General features: G+C 41.3%; 1 protein-coding gene across 1 annotated transcript; it reads right to left on the reverse strand.

Moving 5' to 3' along the window:
* Nucleotides 1-1,045: 1,045 nt before the first annotated feature.
* Nucleotides 1,046-22,887, reverse strand: LOC307032199 (transmembrane protein 151A). The gene is given in 8 exon segments (XM_079670033.1): nt 1,046-7,864; nt 7,867-7,905; nt 7,907-8,950; nt 9,571-9,610; nt 9,828-9,967; nt 10,105-10,239; nt 11,983-12,321; nt 22,423-22,887. Coding segments are annotated over 8 exon segments (1,992 nt in total). The 5' UTR covers nt 22,492-22,887; the 3' UTR covers nt 1,046-7,678.
* Nucleotides 22,888-23,639: the final 752 nt, after the last annotated feature.

The following is a 23,639-nucleotide window of genomic DNA, read 5'->3' on the forward strand; positions in this document are numbered from 1 at the left end:
TCAACAAAGGACTGTAACAGCCTTGCAGGTGATCTATAGTGCAGCAGATGAACTAGGAGAAAGGTTGAGGGGGTAATAATCATGATTCATTCTCACAATGACTGAGGGAAGCCTCTCAGGCCCGAGGCTGGAACCAAAATCACCCAAACAGCCATCAACCGTTAGCACATTACTGGGCGCTGTGATTTAGTTTTGCAATTCAATACAGTTGAGGGACTAGCAATAGAAATGGATTATTTGACATGCACTGGATCATACAATTCCCATAATCCAACTGTCTTTTGTTGTTGTTTTATATGACTAAGATTACCTGAATCTTTATTTTCTGCAGCGAGGGGAACAAACAAACAGACTGGGTTTGACTGTGATGCAGTCTGGAATCATGGGAGTTGTTGTGAACAACATCGCTGCGATATTGCAGCAAGCTGAATTATACGCAGAAGTCTACTCCTCTCCAGATGATCATCATCACGGTTTTACCATTGAAAACTATAAATAAACCAGTTTTACTCCAAAAAGCTGTGTTTTTTCTAAGCTAGCTGGCACTTACTCCGCTTGTTTCTCTGAAAACTTAAAATCCATGCATTGAAAATTCTTCATCTGGCAAAAAAAAGTTTAAATAAAACTAGATCAAATCAATCAATCTATCAATTTTAGACGCTAACGCTAACACATGGGCAAAGCAGAGGAGATGGGGAAACTTCCTCTCAAGCTGAGAAAACATTTAACACCTTTTTTAAAGGATGAGTATTTCCCCACAGGGCGAGCACATGGTGGTTGAGTGCCATTAAAGATCTGTAATCAACAGAAAAAAAGAAGTGTTTTTTTTAATAACAAAAGTATTGCATTATTTTAGTCTAGAGAAGATGCTCAAGCTGTAATAAGCGCAATTTCTGTATATCATCCATTTGTGTTAATGCATCACAAATGGTTACCCACATTGAGAAGAGCTGGAGGGGTCAGATAAAAAAAAAGTTATTACTGCCCAATTTTATCGTTAAAATTAAAAAAACATCGGGTTAACAAGAATCCCACAAAACCAAACGGAGGTATACCAAGCAGGTTGACTTTATTTGCATCTTCCATGATAATTAGTTGTCATCATCATTGCAGGAGTGCATCAGTTAACAGTGTTATTGCCTCCAGCTCCATTACCCCCACTGTCATCATCCACTCAAAGGAAATAATTACATTATCTGAAACAGGCCAGTGACAACAACTATACTCTGGTGTGATATTGACAATCTCATTATCAGTTACATATTAATTAGCTTAAATACTGAGGACATTTTTGCTCGACGGTGCTTGAACAGTGCACCCATTCCTGGCTTCACTGTGTAAGACAATAATGCATTGTACGTGACATTATTGTTCCATAGAGGCTGCATGTACATAACGACTACATTGTGGTTACACTTCATTTGTTTGACAGCTCACAGGTAATCCAGCAACATTAAATATTTAGCAGGAAAGTAAATGGGCATCCTGAAATGTCATGTGACGTGACTTGAGGACTTTTAACATGAATATCCTTTTTTTTTAAAGCTTTATCGTCCAATGGTGACTTGAAAGTCAGGTGACGCAGCACATATTTAAGCAGAGTGTAATTTCATCAGCCACTAGTTCCCTTTCTCCAATTATGATTATTAAAATCCAAACTGACTCTAATCTGACCCTGATCATAAAATTAGCCTTGACCCAGACACTGAATATCAGTTAATTATACTGACACTAATGTATCACTTAGACATAATGTTATCAGCTGAATAAACAGGCATCATCACTACCATTGTAAAGCATAAGACAACTCATGACACATTGTAAAACTAAAAACAAAGTTTGAACACAAAATAAAACTACTTGTGCAATACAGTGTTTGCTCAATCTTGGCTGCTTTTTTTTGTTCCGAGGGACGCTTGTAAATGCACACAAAATCACATTAATTGTCTGAGGTCACACCCTGAATTCTTTTAACTTTAAATAAATTACATTAACTGTCAATGAATCACAAGTGTTTGTTTCCTGACAGTTTGTAGTGTCCGCATTAGACTAAGCAAGTCCTTTCTAAAAATCAAAAATGCAGCTGGAGTTCATGTGATCTGGAGTCAAACCAATTCTAAACAGGTTTTTTTACAGTGTTCGACAAACTCTGTATGACTGGACTCGTCCCATGAGAGAAACAGTTACAGAATTGACAACAATACATTGGTCATAATTGCTAGAGCATTGTAAATGGTATTCGAGTGATAACAAGAATGACAGCAGAATTGTTGTGCCAACGCAAATCAAAGAAACTTTAAGTGGGCATTGGAGAAGGATGTGTACTTTAAAGTGACCTTTTCAAAAAAGAAAATCACAAATCAAACAAGACAGCCAGAGAATGAGCTTGGCGGTTGATAAGCAAATTGCCTTTTTATAACAGTGTTGTCATTTTTATGACTGAAGCTCCCATTGCTTGTGGTTATAATTTCAGAAAGCTGCTTAGCAACATCAACACGTCCAGCCACAAAGCAGGGATATGGGCGATATCGCTTTGCAACACATTCAGTGACAGTTAAAGGAAAATAAGATCAGTGAATGCACAATCACATACAGCTGCACTGCTCTCTGCAGGTTTAAAGGGACAGTTAACCCCAGAACATTTCAAAAGTTCCTACTCACCTCAAGCTCTGGATTAACATAAGTAACAGGGTCACAATTCTTGGAAGACACATTAGTGTTGTATTTTTCAGATTTATCCTTCTAGTCCCATTACGTTATAAATCTTTACAGGCGATATTTCTAACACTCTGCAACGCTAATCAAAGAAATCTAGTTTGAAAAACACCACTACAGGTGAGAGGAACATTTTTTGGGGAGTAAACTGTCCCCTTAACCTTTTAGCCTGCACCTCTGCTCAGTGATGTCATAGTAGTTGCTTTACTAACACATCTGTGTGTGTGTGTGTGTGTGTGTGTGTGTGTGCAGAGAGCAGGACATCAGCTGTTTTCTACCCTTAGATTCACTGTTGTTTACCCTCTAAATACAATACATCTCTGCATTGCAACACCTTATAAGGCTTTGCTGCCACCTAGTGGACAGAAAACAACGTATCAGACACATTCTGGGAGGATTTACTCATGAGCTTTTTTCAGTTTCTCTCCTGAGTAAAACCAGCCTTTTGTCACTTTGTGTAAATGTTGAATCATCTCCACCTGTACCATCTGCTCGTCTATGTTCATGTGTGTAAGCCTAGGCATTATCTGTTCTAATTGTGTGTTTTGCTTTGGTATGATGGATGTGTGTGAAAGACAGCTTGTGTTGACACAGGAATGCAGCAGAAAACTGAAATCCTGAGCGAAAAGTTGGCAACGTCGGACACAAAGGCAACAAAGCAGGACAGCTCCATGCTTTCAGTGTGTGTGTGTGTGTGTGTGTGTGTGTGTGTGTGTGTGTGTGTGTGTTAAGACTTTGCATGTGTGTGGCTGTTATGAGTTGATGTTACTCTAGTCTAAAATAAGCTGTTATAATGTCTGCTTTATGGCTGTGGCTAAACATGCAAGCGCACATGAGTGTGTGTGTAAGACATCATGGGCACAAAGCTCTTGGCACACCTGAAGCGACTGAGGACACACTTTTGACACACACTGGTAATAAAGCAGTATAAATATCCAGTCGCAACACATATGAGTGAAACACACAAAAATAATTAAATATCAAAACTCCAAGCACCCAACGCATATTGGAGGCTCAGTAATCAAAGACTATGGGAAGTAAATTGTTTGTTTTACAAAAATTAAATAAATTTAAAAATAAAACAGCTAAGAAATAAAACAATTCTGAAAATTACAAAGGCATTTGGATTCAAGACATCACTTAATAACCTGAAATCATGTCTAATCAAGTATGCAGATGATATAAAAGCAGCACATTACAGACTGAACTGTATTTTTCTGTTTGTCAGTTTTAGTGGCAAAGTATTAGGATAGTTAGGATGTTAAATTGAAGCTCACTACATGTGATTTCCAATTTAAGTGGGTATAAGAACAGAAACACACACGCATAAACAGAGTGAATGAATGTGTGGAAGCAACTCTATCAAATTAACAGAAGTGTGGTTCAATGCTTTTTAGTGCTTCTTTTTGTTCAAGGACATTTATAGAGACGTTTTTATCAACAAGTCAAGAGACTGAGATAATAATATATAGCTGTAAAAATAATTGTCTTTTAATCTCACATTTTCTTCTTTTTAGCGGCTGCTTAAGTCATTTTCCAGTTGTCCAGTCACAAAGAAACATCCTGGTTGCTGTTTATTTGATGTCCAGTAATTATTCTTTCCATTTGTCTCCTTGTGCCCACTCCAGATTGATGTCCCCGAAAGTTACGGAAGATCCAGAGTCTGTGTGTGGGAATGTGTGTCAGAGTGTGTGTCCCGTACAGCAAACCAGGCCGTGCTCTACTTTACCTTTCCGGAAAGTTTCATTGAAAGAACGTTTCCTGCTGTCTCTGCTGAATCCAGGTTGGGTGTAAGGATCCATATTTATGAAGCGTCTGAAGCATTGCTCTTTTTCAGGAAACTCCTCATGTAGGATATTTTTCTCAAACTTTCATTCTTTAAGGTGTGCTTTTTGGAGAACGAGGGAGACCTTCCATCATCACAGAGTGGCTGCGGGAACCTCAGGGAATGGTAAGAAATGTCCAGCTAACAAGTTGAAATGCTTCTTGCTAATGCAGCAGGTTTGGTGTGCTTTGTAAAATCACTGCACTGATGGTGGTGTTGTCTGTGCCAATTGTCTCTCCCTGCCTGAAAACAGAGCTAAGCCCTATGGATTCTTTATCTACATGACTCTGAAATATCTACATTTCACTTTTTTGTTCACTGCTTTTTGCAACGGCAGAAAAGATTTGCTACATAGCCGTTAGCTACTGCACGATAGCTGCTATTAAGTTACATGCATCTCTATGCCGGCTAACTTTTAAACATTTCATAGTGAGAGCACTGTTACTTATTTGAAGGTGATTCTTCAAGAGGAGGAGGAAGCAGCATGGCACAATGTGGCCGTCTACACCGAGAAGGATAACCATAAAGATAACTGTAAATATAAAACTGCGATGAAAGTGGCAAAAGATATATTTTGGATCACTTGAAGAACGATTTGATGGATGATTAAACAAACAGCGAGTTAAAATCCATCCGTAAATGAAGTGTATTTGTCACATACAGGAGGGGGATTAGTAAAAGGGACTATTAGGACTGCATCCGTAATTCAATGTTCTTATTACAGAATAAGTCCCTCTCTTCACTTCCACAGCGTTGACGGATGCAAATCACTAGCTATTTTTTAAACTTCTAATATTATTATTCGTGTCCTTTTCGCTCTCTATGCAACAATACCCCTTGTGGGGCTCCAACACGTTATTTTTGGGACGTGTGGATACTCAGTGTTTATAGTTGTATAGTCATGTTTCTCGGTGTGGACGGCCCTTTACTCTATCAAAGGGCTGGGCTTTAATGATTTCTTTGTTGGATTTATTACATTATTGTTATCAGCAATGTTAACGTCTGCACAAAGCGATTCAACCTCTGAATTATTCTAGTCTGTTTTTTATTTTAGGAGTATACCAGCTGAGCTCATGTTTGACTTCCCATGTGGTCCAAAATGATGGACATAAATGAGACTAAGAGGTGATTTATCATGCGTAAACACATACAGTATTGTGTTATATAGTACCTAGTTATTTTAGGAAGGTTATTGTAATTTGTTTTCTCATTTTACACCTCTCTTTGGCTACAACTGTTTAAAACTAGAGCACAACTATACAGGCATAGCTGGTGGAAAACCCCACCCTGTGTTAGCAGCCTGTCAGTATCTTAACATTTTTGTTTATTCTGTCTCTTCGACAATATTCAGACATGGGGAGAGGTTTTAAAAATACTTTATATAAAGTGTGATATATCTGCTTAATAAAATCTGATGGTGGAGGAGGAATCCTCGCCGAGAGGAGGCGTGATTTGTGGAGAGAGCGAAGAGGAAATGTGATCTGAGGAGCAGGAGAGGTGCAGCACTTTACAGAAGAAGTGATGGCAGAGAAGTAGGGACGGGAAAAGGAGGTAGTCCATCAACTACGGTACAAAACCCTTTCACTTTAATTTAAACACAATGTGCTAATTTCGAGAAGAGATGTTGCCCCTAATGATTTGTGTTTCAAAAAAGCAATAGATGTGTTGCTACGCACTATCTGTTGGCATGTTTGGAGGAAGGAGAAGAGCAGAGAAGATGGAGGGAGGACAGAAGATGGAAGGAGAGGAAGCCGCCTCTCCTCTTCGTAAGGAGTTTTTTCTATCAGCTCCATATCGGTAATGGATAGAGAGTGGTGCGGAAGCTAATGGTGAGGTGAGGCATGAAGAGGAGGGAGGAGATCAATACTTCTCCAATCTTATTATAATGTTACAGTTGCTCGATAGATGCTGTGTGACGTTGTAAAGTGAATCTGGGTCTTTTTCTGAGGGGGACTGTTTGAATACTATTTGATTTCCTGATCAGATTCCAGATCAGGGTTGCTGCTCCTTTTGTTTCTCTCCTCCTCTTGAGATGATCTTTCAATTCATGATTTGATTAATCTGGTCTGACATGGTCCGTTTGTATTTGACTATTCCTCTCCGCCTATTGTTGTTAAAATGCTATACTCTGCCATTTTCTATTACCTTACCAAAAGCGCATCATTGTTTCTCTCCTACTTCCTCATATTGAATTAGTAAACCCTTTGTGTCCTCTGACATATTTAGAAGTTCTTTCTGTATGTCATCTTCTGATGAGTCTACTTCAAAGGCTCTGCTGTCTTTAGACCCGTTCCTCCTCTCACTCCTGTTCTTGCATAGATACATCTGGAAGTACATTCCCATGTTTTCAGTCTTTCTGTTATTCCTCTCGTTCTCAATATCTTAGTGTAAAGTCTACAGTTTTCAAGTATTTGGCTTCACTCATATTCTGATGCTGTGTTCACACCATATACGTAGATGAATTTAACATTGTGTAAGTCACGTGAATTACTCACAACATTAATATAAGAAAAGTTAATCCTTTGTTAGGTCTGTACGCAAAAGGACAAGCAAACAACTTTTAAAATGCTTTTTAGCTTGAATGGAGTTTGGATTGATGAGGGCAATGCTAGCACTTTAGCTGCTCCATCCTCACTAAGGCGTACATATGTCTGACACATGGATTTTGACATACTGTTAAAAGTTAAAATGGTATTACCTCACCATCGTTTAAGATGTTTATTAGAATCTTAACACTAACAGGCTTTTCACCTGAGAACATTAGGCGTGAACACAGCATCAGACTTTATATTATTTTGTGGTCAGCTATCATCTCATCTGAACTAGTGCGTTCCCGCTCTTTTACTGTATGCACTGCTCCCTGTAACAGTCATGTTCTACCGTACATCTTCCCATCTCCCCTTGTTTCATTGGTTATTCTGTTTCACACAGCTGCTCTTACCTCTGTAATGCTTTGTTCTTCCTCAATCATTTCTTCTTCCTGTAGTTCTTTCAACTTCATTCTGTTCTCACTCATTCCCATCTTATTGCTTCACTCTCTGATCCACTCTTTGTGTTCAGCGCGTTCCTTCATCTCCCTCGGCCTCTGCCCAGACTTTCTTGCTGTTAATGTGAAATCTGTTGTTTGTTTTTGAATCGTCACATGTCGTCTCCACCGTGGCAGCTCTCCTCTCCATGTATGATGAGGACGGGAAAGAAAAACGCGTCCTGATAGGATGGAGGACGCTCCCTCCCTCCCCCTTCGCTCTCCCTCCCCTCGCCTGTTCCTGCACTGTCTGGCTCTGCGTCTTCGTCTCTCTCTCCTCTTCCCTGATCCCGTCTCATCACCACCACTGCTGCTGCTGCTGCTGCTGCTGCTGCTGCTGCTGCTGCTGCTGCTGCTTCCTCTTCCTGCTGCTGCTGCTGCTGCTGCTCTTCCTCCTCATCCCCTTCTCCTTCCAGCACTCCTCTGGTCTCCTCGTTGTCCTGCCTTGAACCCAAACCAAGGAATCCTCCTCCTCCCCCACTGCTTCCTCCTCCTCCACTCCCTGCTCCATCCTCTCTGCTCCCTCCCAGCCCTCCTCCCATGCTTCTTGAATGAAACAGGCTGTTTGGGCGGACTGCTGCCAGTCTCCCCAGAGAGAATCCGCTTCGACTGAGCACCAACCGTCCCCCGATACCTCCTCCTCCTCCTCCACCCCCCTGCCCCCCTGCCCTGATGCCTGCCACGGTAGCGTTCAGGAGCGCTGTGTTTCCCATGGGGGCCCGCAGCCTGGAGGGCAGGCTGGAGCTGGACGTGGTCCTCCGGCAGCGAGGGCAGCTCTGGAGGAGGTAGGCCGAGTTGAAGACAACGGGCAGAGCGAGAGGAGGCGGGTTGGGCCCCGTGCTCGGGGTGGAGCTTGTGGCCCCAGAGATGGGCGTAGAGGCGGTGGGGTTTGTCCCCCCGCTCATTTCCAAGTCCATCAGCAGGGCTTCAGAGTAGCTCGGCACCATCTGTTGGTTACAGCGGATGTGCCACTCCAGCTCCGTCATGTCCACCGTGTTGACCCGAGAGATGGCTCTGTAACTCGTCCCGTTGATTCCAGGATGGAGTCCATTCTCAGTCCCTCCTTCAACCCCATCCCCTCTTCCTCCCCCACCTGGCCCTCCTACACCCCCACCTCCTCCGCCACCATCCTCGTCCTCACCAAACAGCTTCTCCACGTGGTAGTGGACGTACGCCGTGCGATATTCTGACACCACGCGCAGCGGCCAGGACATCAGGAAAGCAGAGGCCAGCCAGAAGACTTTGTGCCGGGAGAACCAGGGCTGCCGGGTCGGGTCAGGGAACGCCAGGATGTGCTCACGGAAATCCACGTTCTTCAGGTGCATCCCCTCCCTGGCCTCCATGTAGTCATCGAGTCCCTCGTTCTCCCCGAAGAAGCGAGCTCGCTTTGAATAACAGAAAGAGGATGTGCTAGAATTAGAATTCATTAACAGAGCATTATCTCCAAAGCTCAGGAGGATATCTTTAACCTACTACTGTATTATTTTGTGGTAGTTTATGTTTAAAACTAAAAATATTTTCACATCCATTTTGTTTCATTATCCAACAGTGTGAAGGCCAGACCTGGACTTCACAATACTTGGATCAACTTCTTAACTGCACCTACTACCTCCTCAAGTGTTCATAGAAAATGTGATAAATTATTAAGCTGGCTAGCTACAGCTGAATCTGACAGCAACAGTTGTAATGACAGATTTAAGTCAATAGTTGCTGGCTAGAAATAAGAAGCCTGCTTTTCTCTATCTCTGTCCAAAATCAAGAGATGATTGTTTCAAAGAAAGACATTTGAGTGGTAAATCTGCCATTGTTGTCGCAGGTGTGCAGTGAGTGGAAATCCTAAGAATGAAGCTAAGGGGGCAAACAATTGAAAGATAACACTTTGTGCTCTGGAAACTAGGGTTGAACTTATTGTATCACATTTTATAGATAAGACATTTATTTAATTACATTGATAGAGCAGAAAATAAATATACTAAATATGTTAATTTTGTATATCTTGTCTTACCTGGGTGAGGTAGGCAGCTTCAGCTCGTGCACTGGAGAAGCTAAATAGCACAAAGATTTGTTAAAAACGTTCTTAGCCCGCCAAAAATAAGGATGTGTGCACAATGAATGGGGGAAGGTACATAACAGCAGGGACAAGGGGATTTTAAGAACAAAACAAAACAACCCCCTACGTATGGCTGTTTCATAAAGGAAAATAATAATAAAAAACGATACAAAAAACCCATCTAATTCCAGAGATGGGTTCAGGTGTCTGACCTGAAACACTTGGTGAAGCGGAGGCGGACTGCAGGGTGCAGCTGCAGGTCCAGCAGCTCCTTTGACACGTCTTTGACTCCGTAGCGGCCGTAGTCAAACTCTGAGCTGGAAGCGTGAGTGTTCACCCGCTCATGGTACACCTGGGGGGGGGGGGGGCAAAGTATGATGTTTGTATTCCTGCACACAGGGATGCAATATTTCACTAGGAGAAATTAAGATTCGCATATCAGTTGTTTTAAAAGTTTAAAAGAGTATATTTACGTGAAGCTCCCCTCACCTGTGTGGTGGTGTAAGCGTCTCCGTTGCGGTACCTGGTCACCTGTCGGGTCCTCCTGACGTAGTGATAGCTGATGGCCTTCCACCAGATGCAGGGTGTGGCCTGCTGGAGCCTCTGCACACGCTCGTACACCTCCTGTGTCAGAGGATTCATTCAAGACACATTCAAATGTATGTTCCTACATTGAGTTTATATGGTCAAATTTGAGTGTACATAAAAATGCCCTTCTGCTCCCTTATGAGAGAATAAATAAATAACACAATTAGGGCTTGACGATTACATGAAAGAGATAGTTCAAGTTATTATATAACAAACAAAAGACATCAGCATTTCCTCGAGACAGTGTTCTTTTTTTAGGACTGGATTCAAGTTATTTTGAGATATAAGTTTTATTTCAATTCAATTCCTTCTAAATAAATCTGTTGAAAACGAGGACAAACAATTTAAGATGCGACATTGCCTGAGCAGTTCCTGCAAGCAGAACAATTAGGTTTGTCTTATTTGAATAGATTTGAGTTAAATCTGGTGCAAGTCAGGCTCTGCCAGGTTTTGTTTATGTTTTGTTTTTTTAAATCCCTACGCAGATCAATTAATCATAAGATCTGTGCCCCTGACAGTCTGGACCACTGTAAAAAAACATGCTGTTTTTGGCAGTAGCACATATCTAAGATGAACAGTAACCAATGTGCTCCTGATAAAAGACAGAGCAGACAAGGATAGATGAAAGAGAGACTGATGCCTCTGGGTCTGCTCAGTTCCATATAAATGGGCAAAGACTATTTTAGGAAAGAAATTGAAAGTGTTCTCTCCTCTTGAAATGTTAAAATTCCGGACTGAACTGCAGGAAATTAAGCCCTTATTTATCTTGATCAGCAACTGTCTCAGCAGACATTTAACACACCACCCTCAATTTATGTATACAAGCTCTTTATTTAAAGGCTTTTGCTGACTATCAGCTTCAATGAGTAAACAGATTCTGCTGCTTGGCTCAAGGTCAGAGAGCTATTCCTAGACTGCAGCAGTGAACTCCACACTCTGCTGGGTGCTGAACGACTGATTGAAATTTAATGGAAATGTCAATACAGCCACCGAGCAATTTTTTATTCAATCAAATCAAAAGAGATAGAATATTTTTTAAGGGAATTGATGTGTCTATACACCATTATAAAGTGTTGTAATCCTGAAGAAATGTACAACAATGTTTTTTCCAATGGATAGGAGAATAATGATGTCACCCTCTAACATTGCAAATCATTTCAGAATTGCAATATCAGACAAATAATGACATTTAGATATGTTACCAAAATCTTCCAACATTTTTGTAAGCTATGAGGCCCTCTTGTTTAATTTAAAGGTCTCCTATTATGCTATTTTTAGGCATATATTATGGGTCTCTATGTTGTCTGATTTTTTTTGCTGAAAACGCCAAACAGATCATCCATTTTAGACATCCCTCCTATCCCTCTATTTAAGCCCTGTTAGAGAACTTGAATAAGTATGGATCTCAAATGCTTTCTCTCTTGCGGGTTTAGCACAAGGTGAGTTTCTTTTTTAATTTCCTGCTTTTTTTACACATGCTCTCTCCAGTACAGGTTAGCTTTGAGTGTTAGCGATGCTTGCTAATGTAAACAAAGACCATATTACGTCCAAAACACGTCGGGCTTTGTTTCTGATAGTGCAGTGGGTCCACATATTTTTACATCATATCGGACGCAAATCTGGATCAGCTCCATTGTACCCCGTTTTTAGAGATTTGGTTACGCAGGTAAAGAGAGAGGGTTTTGTTTTTTGACACCGGGGACACATATTTATGTATAAAAGGCACATATTTTGCATTATAGGCCCCCTTTAATGCTTTTTCTGTTTTATCCCACAGACCTGGAATTCGGCATTAGCCAACATTGCCGTCTTGGAGAAGCAGTGCCAGCACTCCACCAGGTAAACCACGTAGAGCATCGCCAGGAAGGCCAGCGGGATGTAGACGTAGCCGCTGGAGCACGGGCTCTCCAGGTGCAGGATGTCGTTGTAGTAGGCGGCCGAGGTGGCGTCGTCATCAGAACCCAGAGGACCGGAGGAGGAGCCGAGGACGGGGACGCGACACAGAGCGCACCAGGCCAGCGTGGCGAAGCAGCCATACATGAGGAGGGTCAGGAGGAGGCACTTCCAGTGAGACTCCCGGCACAGGGAGGAACCAAATGACTGCTGCACCGGACGCTGCTGGGGAGGGACAAAGAGAGGGGGGGATAGGCGTTAAGATGCCATCAAACACACAATTAATTTAAACCATTGAGAACAGGGGTCTCAGGTAAATTCTCCAATGCTCAAAGTTTGGAGGACATTGAAAATAATATTTCTTGCTGTACAAGTCTTTTATTTTATTTTTCTAAAGCACTTTTGGTATTCTTTTTTGTATGAAAGTAGGGCTGCACAATTAATCAAAATCTTATCGAACATCACAATATGGACTGGTGCAAAATGCAGTAGACCCGTCCCATTTGTTGGATAAGGCAAAAATATGAGAGAATATCTGAAGGTCTCTATAGTGGTGCTGCCAGTCCCCGCCAAGTCGCCAACAAACAGTCATTTGCAGACTTCATAATAAATACCGGTACTTATGTTGAATGTTTTTGTCAACCCTCTCATATTGTGAATCATATCAGAGTAGCAATATCAGTCAAAAATAATTGCAATTAGGTATTTTCTTTCGATTGTCCCCTCCTATATAAATCGTGCTATATAATTAAATAAAGCTGTCATTGTAAGCATGTTACCATGTGGATTTTAACGCTGTGCTCATTTTGAGCCCTAACCAGTTTCCCATGCTTGTTGAATGAATGGAGCAGGTTATTAATATTACTTTAAATCTCCATCCAATTAGAGTTTGGGTTTAAGCTCCTAATGCCATGATTAATAATCGTTTACAGGCAATCCTTTTGTTCTATTTTTGCTCCTATCCTAAAGCCATGTGTCACACGGTACACTGTTTTAACACTAAAGTTAGCCATGAACCAGTCTGAGGTGTGCCAGTCGAGATTTTTACGAATAATACAGTGTGCCTCACATTGTTAATATTTAAAACCGGCATGCCAGGTGGAAATTATTTCAAGAAATACATATGTTTGGCATGGAAACAACACATTATTGGTAAACCTGGAGGGAGTTTTTAAAACCCGTCATTTCCCATTTGTAAAACCGGTTGTGTTTCAGAGCAAGTGAGGTTCTGAACAAGCGAGTGCATTAAAGCACAAACCCTTACCCATCATAGGATAAGTGCGCCACACACACTTTATGTCTCTCTCACACAGCCTCATTTCAACTGAAGACATCATATTACAGTGCAACACACACACACACACACACACACACACACACACACACACACACACACACACACACACACACACACACACACACACACACACACACACACACACACACACACACACACACACACACACACACACACACACACACACACACACACACACACACACACACACACACACACACACACACACACACACACACACACACACACACACACACACACACACACACACACACACACACACACACACACACAATTTAGATGAGAACAATACTTCTAGACTCTTCTGAACTGACCGCACTCCAACATCAGCAGCAAAACACGAATGTGTGTGAGAGTGAGGGAGAGAGAGATGGAAAGCTTGTGTATTATGTATGTAGTGTATTACAGGAAAATGGAGAGAAACACAGTTTACACACACACATACTGTTTGGTGTGTGTGTGTTGCATGTGTCACGAATGACACCAGTGTCCTCTCCTCCTCTCAGCCAAGTCTTGTCAGCACACACCCCCCACTCCCCATCCCTATCTTTATCTCCCACTCCTTCAGTGCAGTCACAAATTGCTTTCCACTAGCAAATTTGACAGGCTGCGACACACACACGCCTCTCTTTTCTTGATACTACTGTACGTCAAGGGCAAGTATCGAAATGCTGCGTGAAGGACACCTCCACTCCATCACCTCCCTGCAACTCCACCCAAAACCCCACACTGCGCACAACATCCCAAACATCTCTGCTTTCCTTTTGCCTTTCCTCTCCACATCCTCCTTCCCTTCCTTACGTAATCTTGTTTCTCCTTCCCCGAATCTTCCCTCCCATCTCCAAAGCATTTACTCTCATTTTCCCAACCTCAGTCTCTCCTCCCCTCCGTCCTCCTCACCCCCACATCTCCTCTGTTACATCCTCTCTCAGAGTCTGTCTCTAAGTGGATTGATTGGGCTAAAAGTGTAGAGAGAGATAGAGAGATAGAGAGGGAGGGTTTCAGCAGCATGAGAGAGAAACTTTTCATGAATGCATCTTGAAAGGAAGCAAAAACGAGAGAGGGATGGTGAGACTAAAGAGGCAGTAACAGAATGCACCTTTCTCCAGGGAACCACACTGACAAAATTGCCTCCATCTCCGTCTTATTTTGTCTGGCTGGCTCCGAATCCATCCTGTCCTTTTCCTCTTACCTTGTGCAAATAAATGCTGCCTAAAATGTTATATTCTAGCTGCAGCTGACATTTTGATCAAGTGTCTGCAGGTGTCGTGTGCCAAGTGCGAGAAAAATCAGACAGGAGTCAAATTATTCCTGCATGCACTTCTGCCAATCACTTTTTGTCAATTCGAGCAGTTCTCCCTCCCACCGGGGAACGGCAGATTTGCTCAGATGAGTCTGGAGATGGTCATAAAATAGAGGGCGACGAGAGATATCCCACACAAATTCCAGAGAAAACGGTTTACCTCATTTGGCTTACAAGGTAATCTCAGCTCTTCATGCAATGTGAACACGAAACAATGTGTGCAGTTTACAGTAATTATTGTTAATGTAGTAGCTATTAGAGCATCCAGTAACAATGCAGACATGCATCGTATTCAATTGTCAGAAGCAGCAGACTTGAGTTGTTTTGTTCGAGAAGCAACATCTCAATCATGGAGCATCTGGTCGGTGATAAGAAAAGCTCAGACCAACACCTTCTTTTCCCCAAGTTATTATTATTCTGAGGGACAGGCTAATCAAAACATCTTCTGTTTTCCCAAATTGAAAAGTGTAACAAGTCTATATGAATCTCATTGAGAAGGTTTTTAAGAAAGGCCAGGGGTTGTACTTAAAACTGATTTGGCAACACACTGACTGAATGAATGTAACCGACAATATATTTCATTTCAGTTTCTTTGGTACCAGGTCCTTTTCCTTCATATTGCTTTTTACTGCGGGTAGTACCCAGTGATAGCACCACGTGGAAAATGTGAAAACATCTACAACGCAGCCACTCACTGAAAAGGCAAACACCCACACAAAGTAGTATCTGGGCTGCCTTTTTACAATTTCTGGGTGAAGTAAATGAAAACTCTGCTGTCTATTGGATGAAGCTTTGCTATCTTTAAATGGCGGCTTATGCAGGCAATCTCGTGTCACACATGTAACAACAATTCTCTGACAAATCACTGGTCTGCAGCCTTATTTCCCATGTTAATATTATTTGGAGGGATAAGCTAATCAAACGTGTATATCCTTTCACCATTTATGTGACCTCTTTGCTTTTCCAAATAGAAAATCTTTCTGCGTAAGTAAAGCCATGCAAACAACCCCGAGTTTTACGGACGGCCTTTTTAAGATGTTTTATCCAGTGCTTGAATTGGAATAAAAAAGGTGCCAGTACTATAAATCAGCAACAAGTATTTGGCACAAAGTCATAGTATATCCTATAATGCTGGTGGGTTTGTCTCTTTACTGTATATTTTAGAAAGGCTCACTGTACTTAAACAAAATGACTCAGGGTGCATCTGAGATTAGAGGGGGTGCAGTGGTAAAGTGCTATTTTTATAAGTGGGGAGTGGACCTGACACCCTCTAGTCTAGGGGGGTCCGGGGGCATGCTCCCCCGGGAACATTTTTTTTAAAATATTGAAGGTAGATGCATCAATCTGGTGCACTTTGAGAGCAAAATGAAGAGATATATGGATACCTCTCAACATCCATAATGGAACAACTGTAAACAGATTTACTTTTTCTTTATGGATATAAAAGAAAGTAAAGCTCGTCTCCTACTGGCTGGTTAGATGACTCCTCGTCCCTGAGGCCACTACCAGTTTTTTGTGCCATTTTGCTGGATTTATTTGTCAATAGCGTTGCTGCACAAAGTGATAGCCCTCTAGTTTAAATCTACTACCCAAAAAGAAACATATGGAGATGGGTTACTATTTCAAAAAAATTGCTAATCTATTTGGGAACAGTGGGGCCGGGCCTCAAATCCTATAGGGGGTCCGGGGGTATGCTCCCCCGGTAAGATTTTTATTAAATGTTGGACTTAAATGCATCAATCTGGTGCATTTTGAGGGGCAAATAAAAAGACTACACCCATACGAAACAAAAATGTATACATTTAAATAATCATAAAATCATAAGTACATGGCCATAACCAATAACATACAATATCCAATATGAAAAAACATTGAAACTTGTTTATTTATTTGTTTTTGGTTCATTTATAGTTGTGAGTGTGTCTGGACTCCCGAATCGGCCTCTCCTGTCTCCCTCCTCTCACCCTGCTCCTCTTTGAGGCAACAGCAAAGACTAGTTTTAGCTCTCAACAAGTTTATCTTACCTTTTTTCACCTAGTTAACATTTTGTTTGTATTATTCATGCATATTTTACTAATCACTACCCCCTCAAATGGAAATATGTGTTTACATAAATGGTGACCGAACCGTTTGAGACCCACTGAGATAACTTAAACTAAGTTAACTATCTAAAGACTCAGAGAGTAATTTACCTCACCAGAGCTGTAGTTTTCAGCCTCTCAGTCTGACAGCAAAGGACTCTCCCTCCACCTTTTTGTTGAAACAGCTCCTGATATCCGTTAGCACAGCTAGCTAGCACCAGATGCTAACAACAATACACGTAACCGGTGCGCGCGCTTTCTCGCTCGCTCGCGCCACACATACACCAACACACACCCTCCCGAGCTTGAATGACACACAGACCAATCGAGGGCATTAGTATGATCTGTATGAAAGTGGCAATGTCGGCAGGCCACGTCATGTAGACAGCCAGTCCACCCTCTGTGAGGCAGAGTCAGACCCACATTTGCGCTGCGTTGCGTTTACAATATATACGTATATTGCCGGCAGCTGAGTACCGGCATTTTACCGGTACTCAGTAAGAAGTGCCGGTACCACATGGGTAAAAATCAGAAGTGCCGGTACTGCGTACCGGTGAGTACCGGCCCAATTCAAGCACTGGTTTTATCAAGTGACAGCAAAATGGTGTTCTATTTGCGGGAGCTGTGCTATTGAAACATTTAAAAATGCCATATTTTTCTGGCTTTCCCGTCGTGCAATTTCTCACTAACCAATCAGTGGTATGCTGTGATTTAACTTTTATCCAAGGCAACTTACATACACGTCGATGCCGTAGACATGCCTACTGTAAGTGTGCAATTTTGGGTTAAGTATCTTGCCAAAGACACAAAATGTTGACTGCAGGGGCTGGGGATCGAACCCCAAACCCTTAGTATATGCGATGTATCCCCCCTGAGCCACAGCCATGCACAGTGAAACACAGGGTAACTGAGCTCGTGACCGATTGAGGTGCACTTTGGGCCAAATAAGTATTTGATATTACCCACAACACCTTCTGGTTTCAAACTCTGCAGCTTCTTGGTTTTCTCCGGATCCTCTTTCAGTTTTCTGTTGCCTCTAGTGAGCCTTGGCTCTTTTGTAAGGCTGCAACAGATCAAAGGCAAAGCTCCCACTCCCAGAAATCATCATGAAAAGAAATCTACACAGCCGGGTCTGGAGGGTGTTGACTCATTTTGTTATTCTTGAAGTTTGGGCCGCCTTTTTTGCAAGCTCTTTTGAAGAGCGTTGATACAGGGTGCTACTTACATTACTAATTCTTCATAAATGTTTCATTTATAACTTTAATTCAGTGTCTGTCTGCACTTCACCAGCGTCATTATCTGGCAAGATGTTGCTGAGATGAAATGTTGATACTTTGACAGATTATCTCTGAATTCTATATCCCATGAGCATCCACAGTCACTAGAGACAGCCGTCTGAAGAAGAGTCCACGTACAGTAGCTGGCATGGATCTGTTACCAAAAGTTTTTCTGGACAAGCATCACACACACAACTTTGTTTTCAAAATAGCATTTCAGAGCATTGCTCGGAGGCTGAAGCTCCTGTGCATGCTGTAGTTATTTCCTGTTTCTACTTAAGCTGCAATAGACAGAGCCTTTGCATTAATGGGATCTGCTCCGGCCGGTAAACGTCCATAAAATCAATCATTAGCCTCTAATCTGCTCTTTTAGCCTCTGCTAGAAAATGGTGCTAATCTGCCACATACTTAACTGGCTTTTATATATATATATATATGTGCTCAGGTCAAACTTCAGTCTCTTAATATTTCCTTTATGCTTCAATAGGGATACATTTAGTTTAGAGTACCACTATGTAGAGTTAATATTCCCTCCTATCTTTCCTACAAAAAAAACTATAAATAGATAATTGCATTGGAATTTCTAAATGTGTCCACTGTGCAGAGATGTTTTTTTATGTTTTGCTAAATGTGTCAAATTAAATGTATGCATTCCTCTCTCTCGCTCTGCTCAGACTGATTCAGCTGATAGGTGGGACTGGTGCAGCTATAATTAGCTACCATATCATGTGGGTGGCAAATGAAGTGAGGAAGTGAGGACAGGAAGAAGAGCTGCTGGTGCCTGCAGTACACTGTGGAAAATGATGTGTCATTTTAACGTAATTGGAGGGGGTCAATTAGCCCGGATTCTACTAATAAATTGTTATCATTTAGATAATGATCAGTCATTATGCACTCACTTTGGTAATTGGTTTCCTCAATTACATTTGTAGGTAAGGTTTGGGTCACCTATGTATAAATGAAATACAACTGAAAGCAGCAGTCAGCCTAGATCTCAGTTACATGCCGATTCTGACGAGCGGAATTAAAAACCAAAACATGCACAGAAACCTCTCAAACAACTCCTGCAGATTATTCTTTTATTCTACTGTTCATATGTATGACCATAAGTTTCAAAGCAATCAATATTTTGCCAAAATATGCCATAAACCCTCACTTGAAGTTATGTGTTATACCTTATTAACATCTCATGACAAAAACAGATACAAGAGGGAAAAAAAAATCAAGAGCATTTTAAGAGTTGATCAAATAAATGTAGGTGTAAATCTTATATCTGGTATAAATGGTGAAAATTAAGTTTGGATTTAATTAAATGTATTCAAAACCCTTGTAAAACATATTTACATGTATTGTAACATACAAGTGTTGCTATAAATATAAGAGCACTTAAACGCATGTATATAATTGGAATTAACTATGAAAAGAGACAATATGTGGCTTTGTGTATTACAGTCAGAAGGGATTTACAACAGGCAGAAACTTGTGTTGATTTTAGACCAAGTGTTTGAGCTTTGAATATCATTTGAGCAGATTCTCCCTGAGGAACCGGTGTTTTACATAACACGTCTGTAACGCTCGATGTCTCGCATCACCTACTCCTGTTTAGTAATTGAATTGTGATTTATGTAATGAAACATAAATTCTCTGTTAGTGAAGCTAATGGCCGTTCTACATTGTTCCCACTTCATGATGGCTGCTGTTATGTACTGTTATCATTCTTTATTGCAGCCTCCCTCCATGCTGGAGTTGATAGACATTCCTCATCAACAGTGTATGCATACTTTAGTTTTAGGATTAGTCAAGTCTACTAAAGATGATAATGAGGATTACTCAAATCAGAAATTGAATTATTCTTCTCTTTCCAATATTTACATTTCTGATTGATTTGAGGGACTGTATATGACTCCTATTGGCATGGATATTTTCTGGAAATGTTTGTCATACTGGATACGTTTAATGTTAACAGTAAGTGGTTGCAAATAGAGCCACAATTTATGTTTATTTGTATTAATCTGCAGATTTGTTCTATATTCATCCATTTGTGTCCAGAAAATGTCCATTCCAGTTTCCCAACATCCAGGGTTATGTCATTAAATATATTTTTTGTGAGTCCAAAACGCAAATATATTTCCTTCAATGTTGTATATAAACAAAAAAAGGAAAATGTTATTAATAGCATAGCATTTTCTGATGTATTTTGCATTAAAATAAATCTATTCCAACTATTCTAATTAGTGTTCTTATCGGTGTCAGAATGAGGGTTGGATACAATTATTGCCTCTTCCATCACCAGATGTTTTGTTATTACTTCTAATTTTGTTCTGCTTCTGGATTTGAAACTTTCATTAAGTCTCCCTCACACACATTAGATCCGTGCATCCTCCTGTCTCTGCAACAGACCTGTCTGCTAATGGAAATACGTGCACAGACGTACATATGAATCAAACATGGGATTTGAATATGAATAAAAGAGGCTCCACCTCACGTGATAATGCCTGTGTGAGTGTGCATGCATACTCAAGTGGGCCTGGGAGTGAATACAGTTAAGTGAGACATGAGTGTGCAAATATTTGACAGTGGGAGAGTCAAAGAGAGGATCTAGCTGTATACTCCTCAGCAGACAGATCTAAAAACAGGAAGGAGACTGATAGGCAGAGATGAGAGAGTAATGGAGGCAGGGAGCAGATGACTGCATTCATTGCATTACATGGCACCGTCTGCACAGCAGGCATGGAGGAAAGACAGACGAGAGTGGTGGAATGAAGTGAAAAGCATTTACCAGGCTTTGAAATCTACATGCAAACGTCTTTAGAGCACCATAAGCCTATTGCCAAATGTCTATGTACTACAGACGTAGTCGGACAATACAAATAGAAAAACTCCTCTTGCCACTTATAATCAGTTAAAGATAATGAGAGTTTAACGTATTTAAGCCACTTGATTTAAAGTTCATTAAAGCCAAAACTCAAATCGACTATTCAATCGGCAGAGAATAAATGGCTGCCAGAATTAAACACTTGTGATTCTGTTTTCAAATTGTGTTCTTGCTTGGTCCTCCTCATCAGGTTTCAAGGTGGTGAGATCATAGCTAACCATATCTTTAGCTATCATTGATACTTTTCCTGGCATATGCCTTACGCATTATTTTATCATGCCACCTCCTGTTTTTCTCGGTTTTCCATTATTGAGATGACGTGTTTGAATAAATGATGCTGGTTCCCAAAAATGGTAGTGGTAAAAGAGGAAGTGGTTTAGGAGGAGAGGATACTAAAGACTTGTGTGTGAGTTTTTGGTGGTGGGAAGGCAACGTGTCCTACTGTGTGTAAACATGAACATTTGCACAAGATGCCATCTCAAAGTTCAGGATAGAGCGTCAAAGATAAATTGATTTGTTGTCAAATCTTAAAGTAAATGCCAACCAAATTGGAAAAAGATGGATCTCGGCATTTTTTAAAGAAAAGAAAAACTCTATTTTTCTAACTCCAGCACCTTAAATGTGAAATGTTCAGGTTTTCTTACACCAATTTCAAATAAAAATGAACATCTTTGAGTTGGTAACAAAACCAAAACATTTGAAGACATCACTTTGGGAAAAAATGATAGACATTTGTCAAAACTTATACTCATGTCATAGACCAAACAACTGATTTAACTGAACAGATTAACCAACAATACAACATTAAAAAGGTTGGTTTTAAAGTTTGTCATGCATTAATATATACACTCCTCAGTGTGTTTAGCCAATTATAATGAATATCATAGTAAATCTCTGTAAACAAAAACATATGCTTACTGCTCCGAGTATTCTCACCATTCACATTGAATCAGGGTTATTTTGGTCTGAAAGGTGTGTGTGTGTGGGTGATGTCACCCTCTAGTGTATTTCGTTGGTGTCAGCTGGAAAATGAACACTAGCCTACTATACAGAAAAACATTAAAGCATCGTTTCACCAGGAGTAACGCATACCACTGAGCCGTGTCACATCAATGCTGGGGCTTTATTTCTACACAGGGACTTGGACTTCCCTCCCCTCTCTGTTTGAACCACAGCCTCATCTCAATTCAGTCTAAAGCCAAGGTCCTGTCCCGTGTCCTTGCTCTTGTGAAGCATCAAGGACTTCAGATAATAACTCGACTTCTTAGCGTTTTTTGTCAAACAGTATGTCATACATGATGCAGAAGTCACGGGTTGTATTTGAAACGACAGGCAAATATCTTATATGTATTAACCAGACTGTATGTATAACAGTCGCTTGCAGGGGAAATTATGCGCAACTTTACGCCAACTGGACTGTTTCCATGAATGAAGATTGTGAAGACAGAAAACAACATAGGAACTGCCCTTACCTGCTCTCGTCCTGACCCGTCCTCCAAAATGGGCTCTTCAGCGGTGGCTGTCTCCTCCTCCGTCTGCATTTTCCCTCTTGCCACTCCTTCCTATCTTAAAACCGGGCACAGGCAGCTCCCTCCCCGGTAACGTCCGAAGGCAGGGACCTCCCCGGCGGAGCAGCGAGCTCGGTCACCCCATCCGCCGCAAGTCGGTATCCAATTTCACGATGGCGGGGCCTGCGGCAAATAAGCATCGTCTACTCCGGGTTTGGCAGCACCACCTGCTCTCTCACGGTCTCTCCTCCCGCTCAGTGTTTCTCCTCTGTCCGCTGCATCTTTCCTCTCCGGTCGAAACGTGACAAAGCGCCCAAAGTCAAAGCCGTCTGTCGCCCTCCCTGACAAACCGTTTCCGCTGCAGCCGCTCGCTTCTGACTCTCGTGATGCTCAGCTACGAGCGTGCGTATGTGCACGTGTGCGCGCGTGACCGGCAGCGCAGGAGAGCCAACCGGGGTCATGAGCTGCAGCTGCACTAATGAAGGAAGACGCTCGTGAGCACGAAGCTAATTACCATTGGTTCAGGTCTGCGCGAGGGGGAAATACAGTAAATATATAGAACAGGAGGGTGACGTCATTATTCAAACTTTGTTTTGCCAAGGTTGTACATCGCATTGGGTCTCCGTTGACGTCATATAATACCAACATCCCCACCCCCATATAATATACACCTGAGCACACGCGCGAGATACACACACGCGCACCGACTCAGGCACACATTAACAAACTATGTGGATTAAAATGGGTAATTTTAAAGATGTCGGGAACATACATTATGAAAACATGTTTCTCCCAAGGTTATAGAAAAACACAGATCCCGTAATTCATTATGAGAAACCTGTCAAAAAATAATGTGTGGATCTCAAATGAGTCAATCCCAACAAGTTTCTCATTATGTTGCACTACTAAATTGTATGTTTGGGATAATAGTCATTATTATATATATTGAAACACAGGATTCTTTTATTCATCAAATTCACTTGGCTTAATTTGCATCTCATTTTGTTCCTTTAAAGGTGGGGTAGGTATTTCACTTCAGAAACCCTTTTTGTTATATTCCATGGAATGCTCTTAACATCCCGATAGCATTGAATACATTAAATGCTATGACAATAAATCCATAAAAAAATGTCATCTGTGGAAGCCGTAGTACTGTAAAAAGCATGACCAATCATTTTAAC

Source organism: Notothenia rossii (genome assembly GCF_949606895.1).
Source record: "Notothenia rossii genome assembly, chromosome: 3".
Taxonomy (NCBI): Eukaryota; Metazoa; Chordata; class Actinopteri; order Perciformes; family Nototheniidae; genus Notothenia; species Notothenia rossii.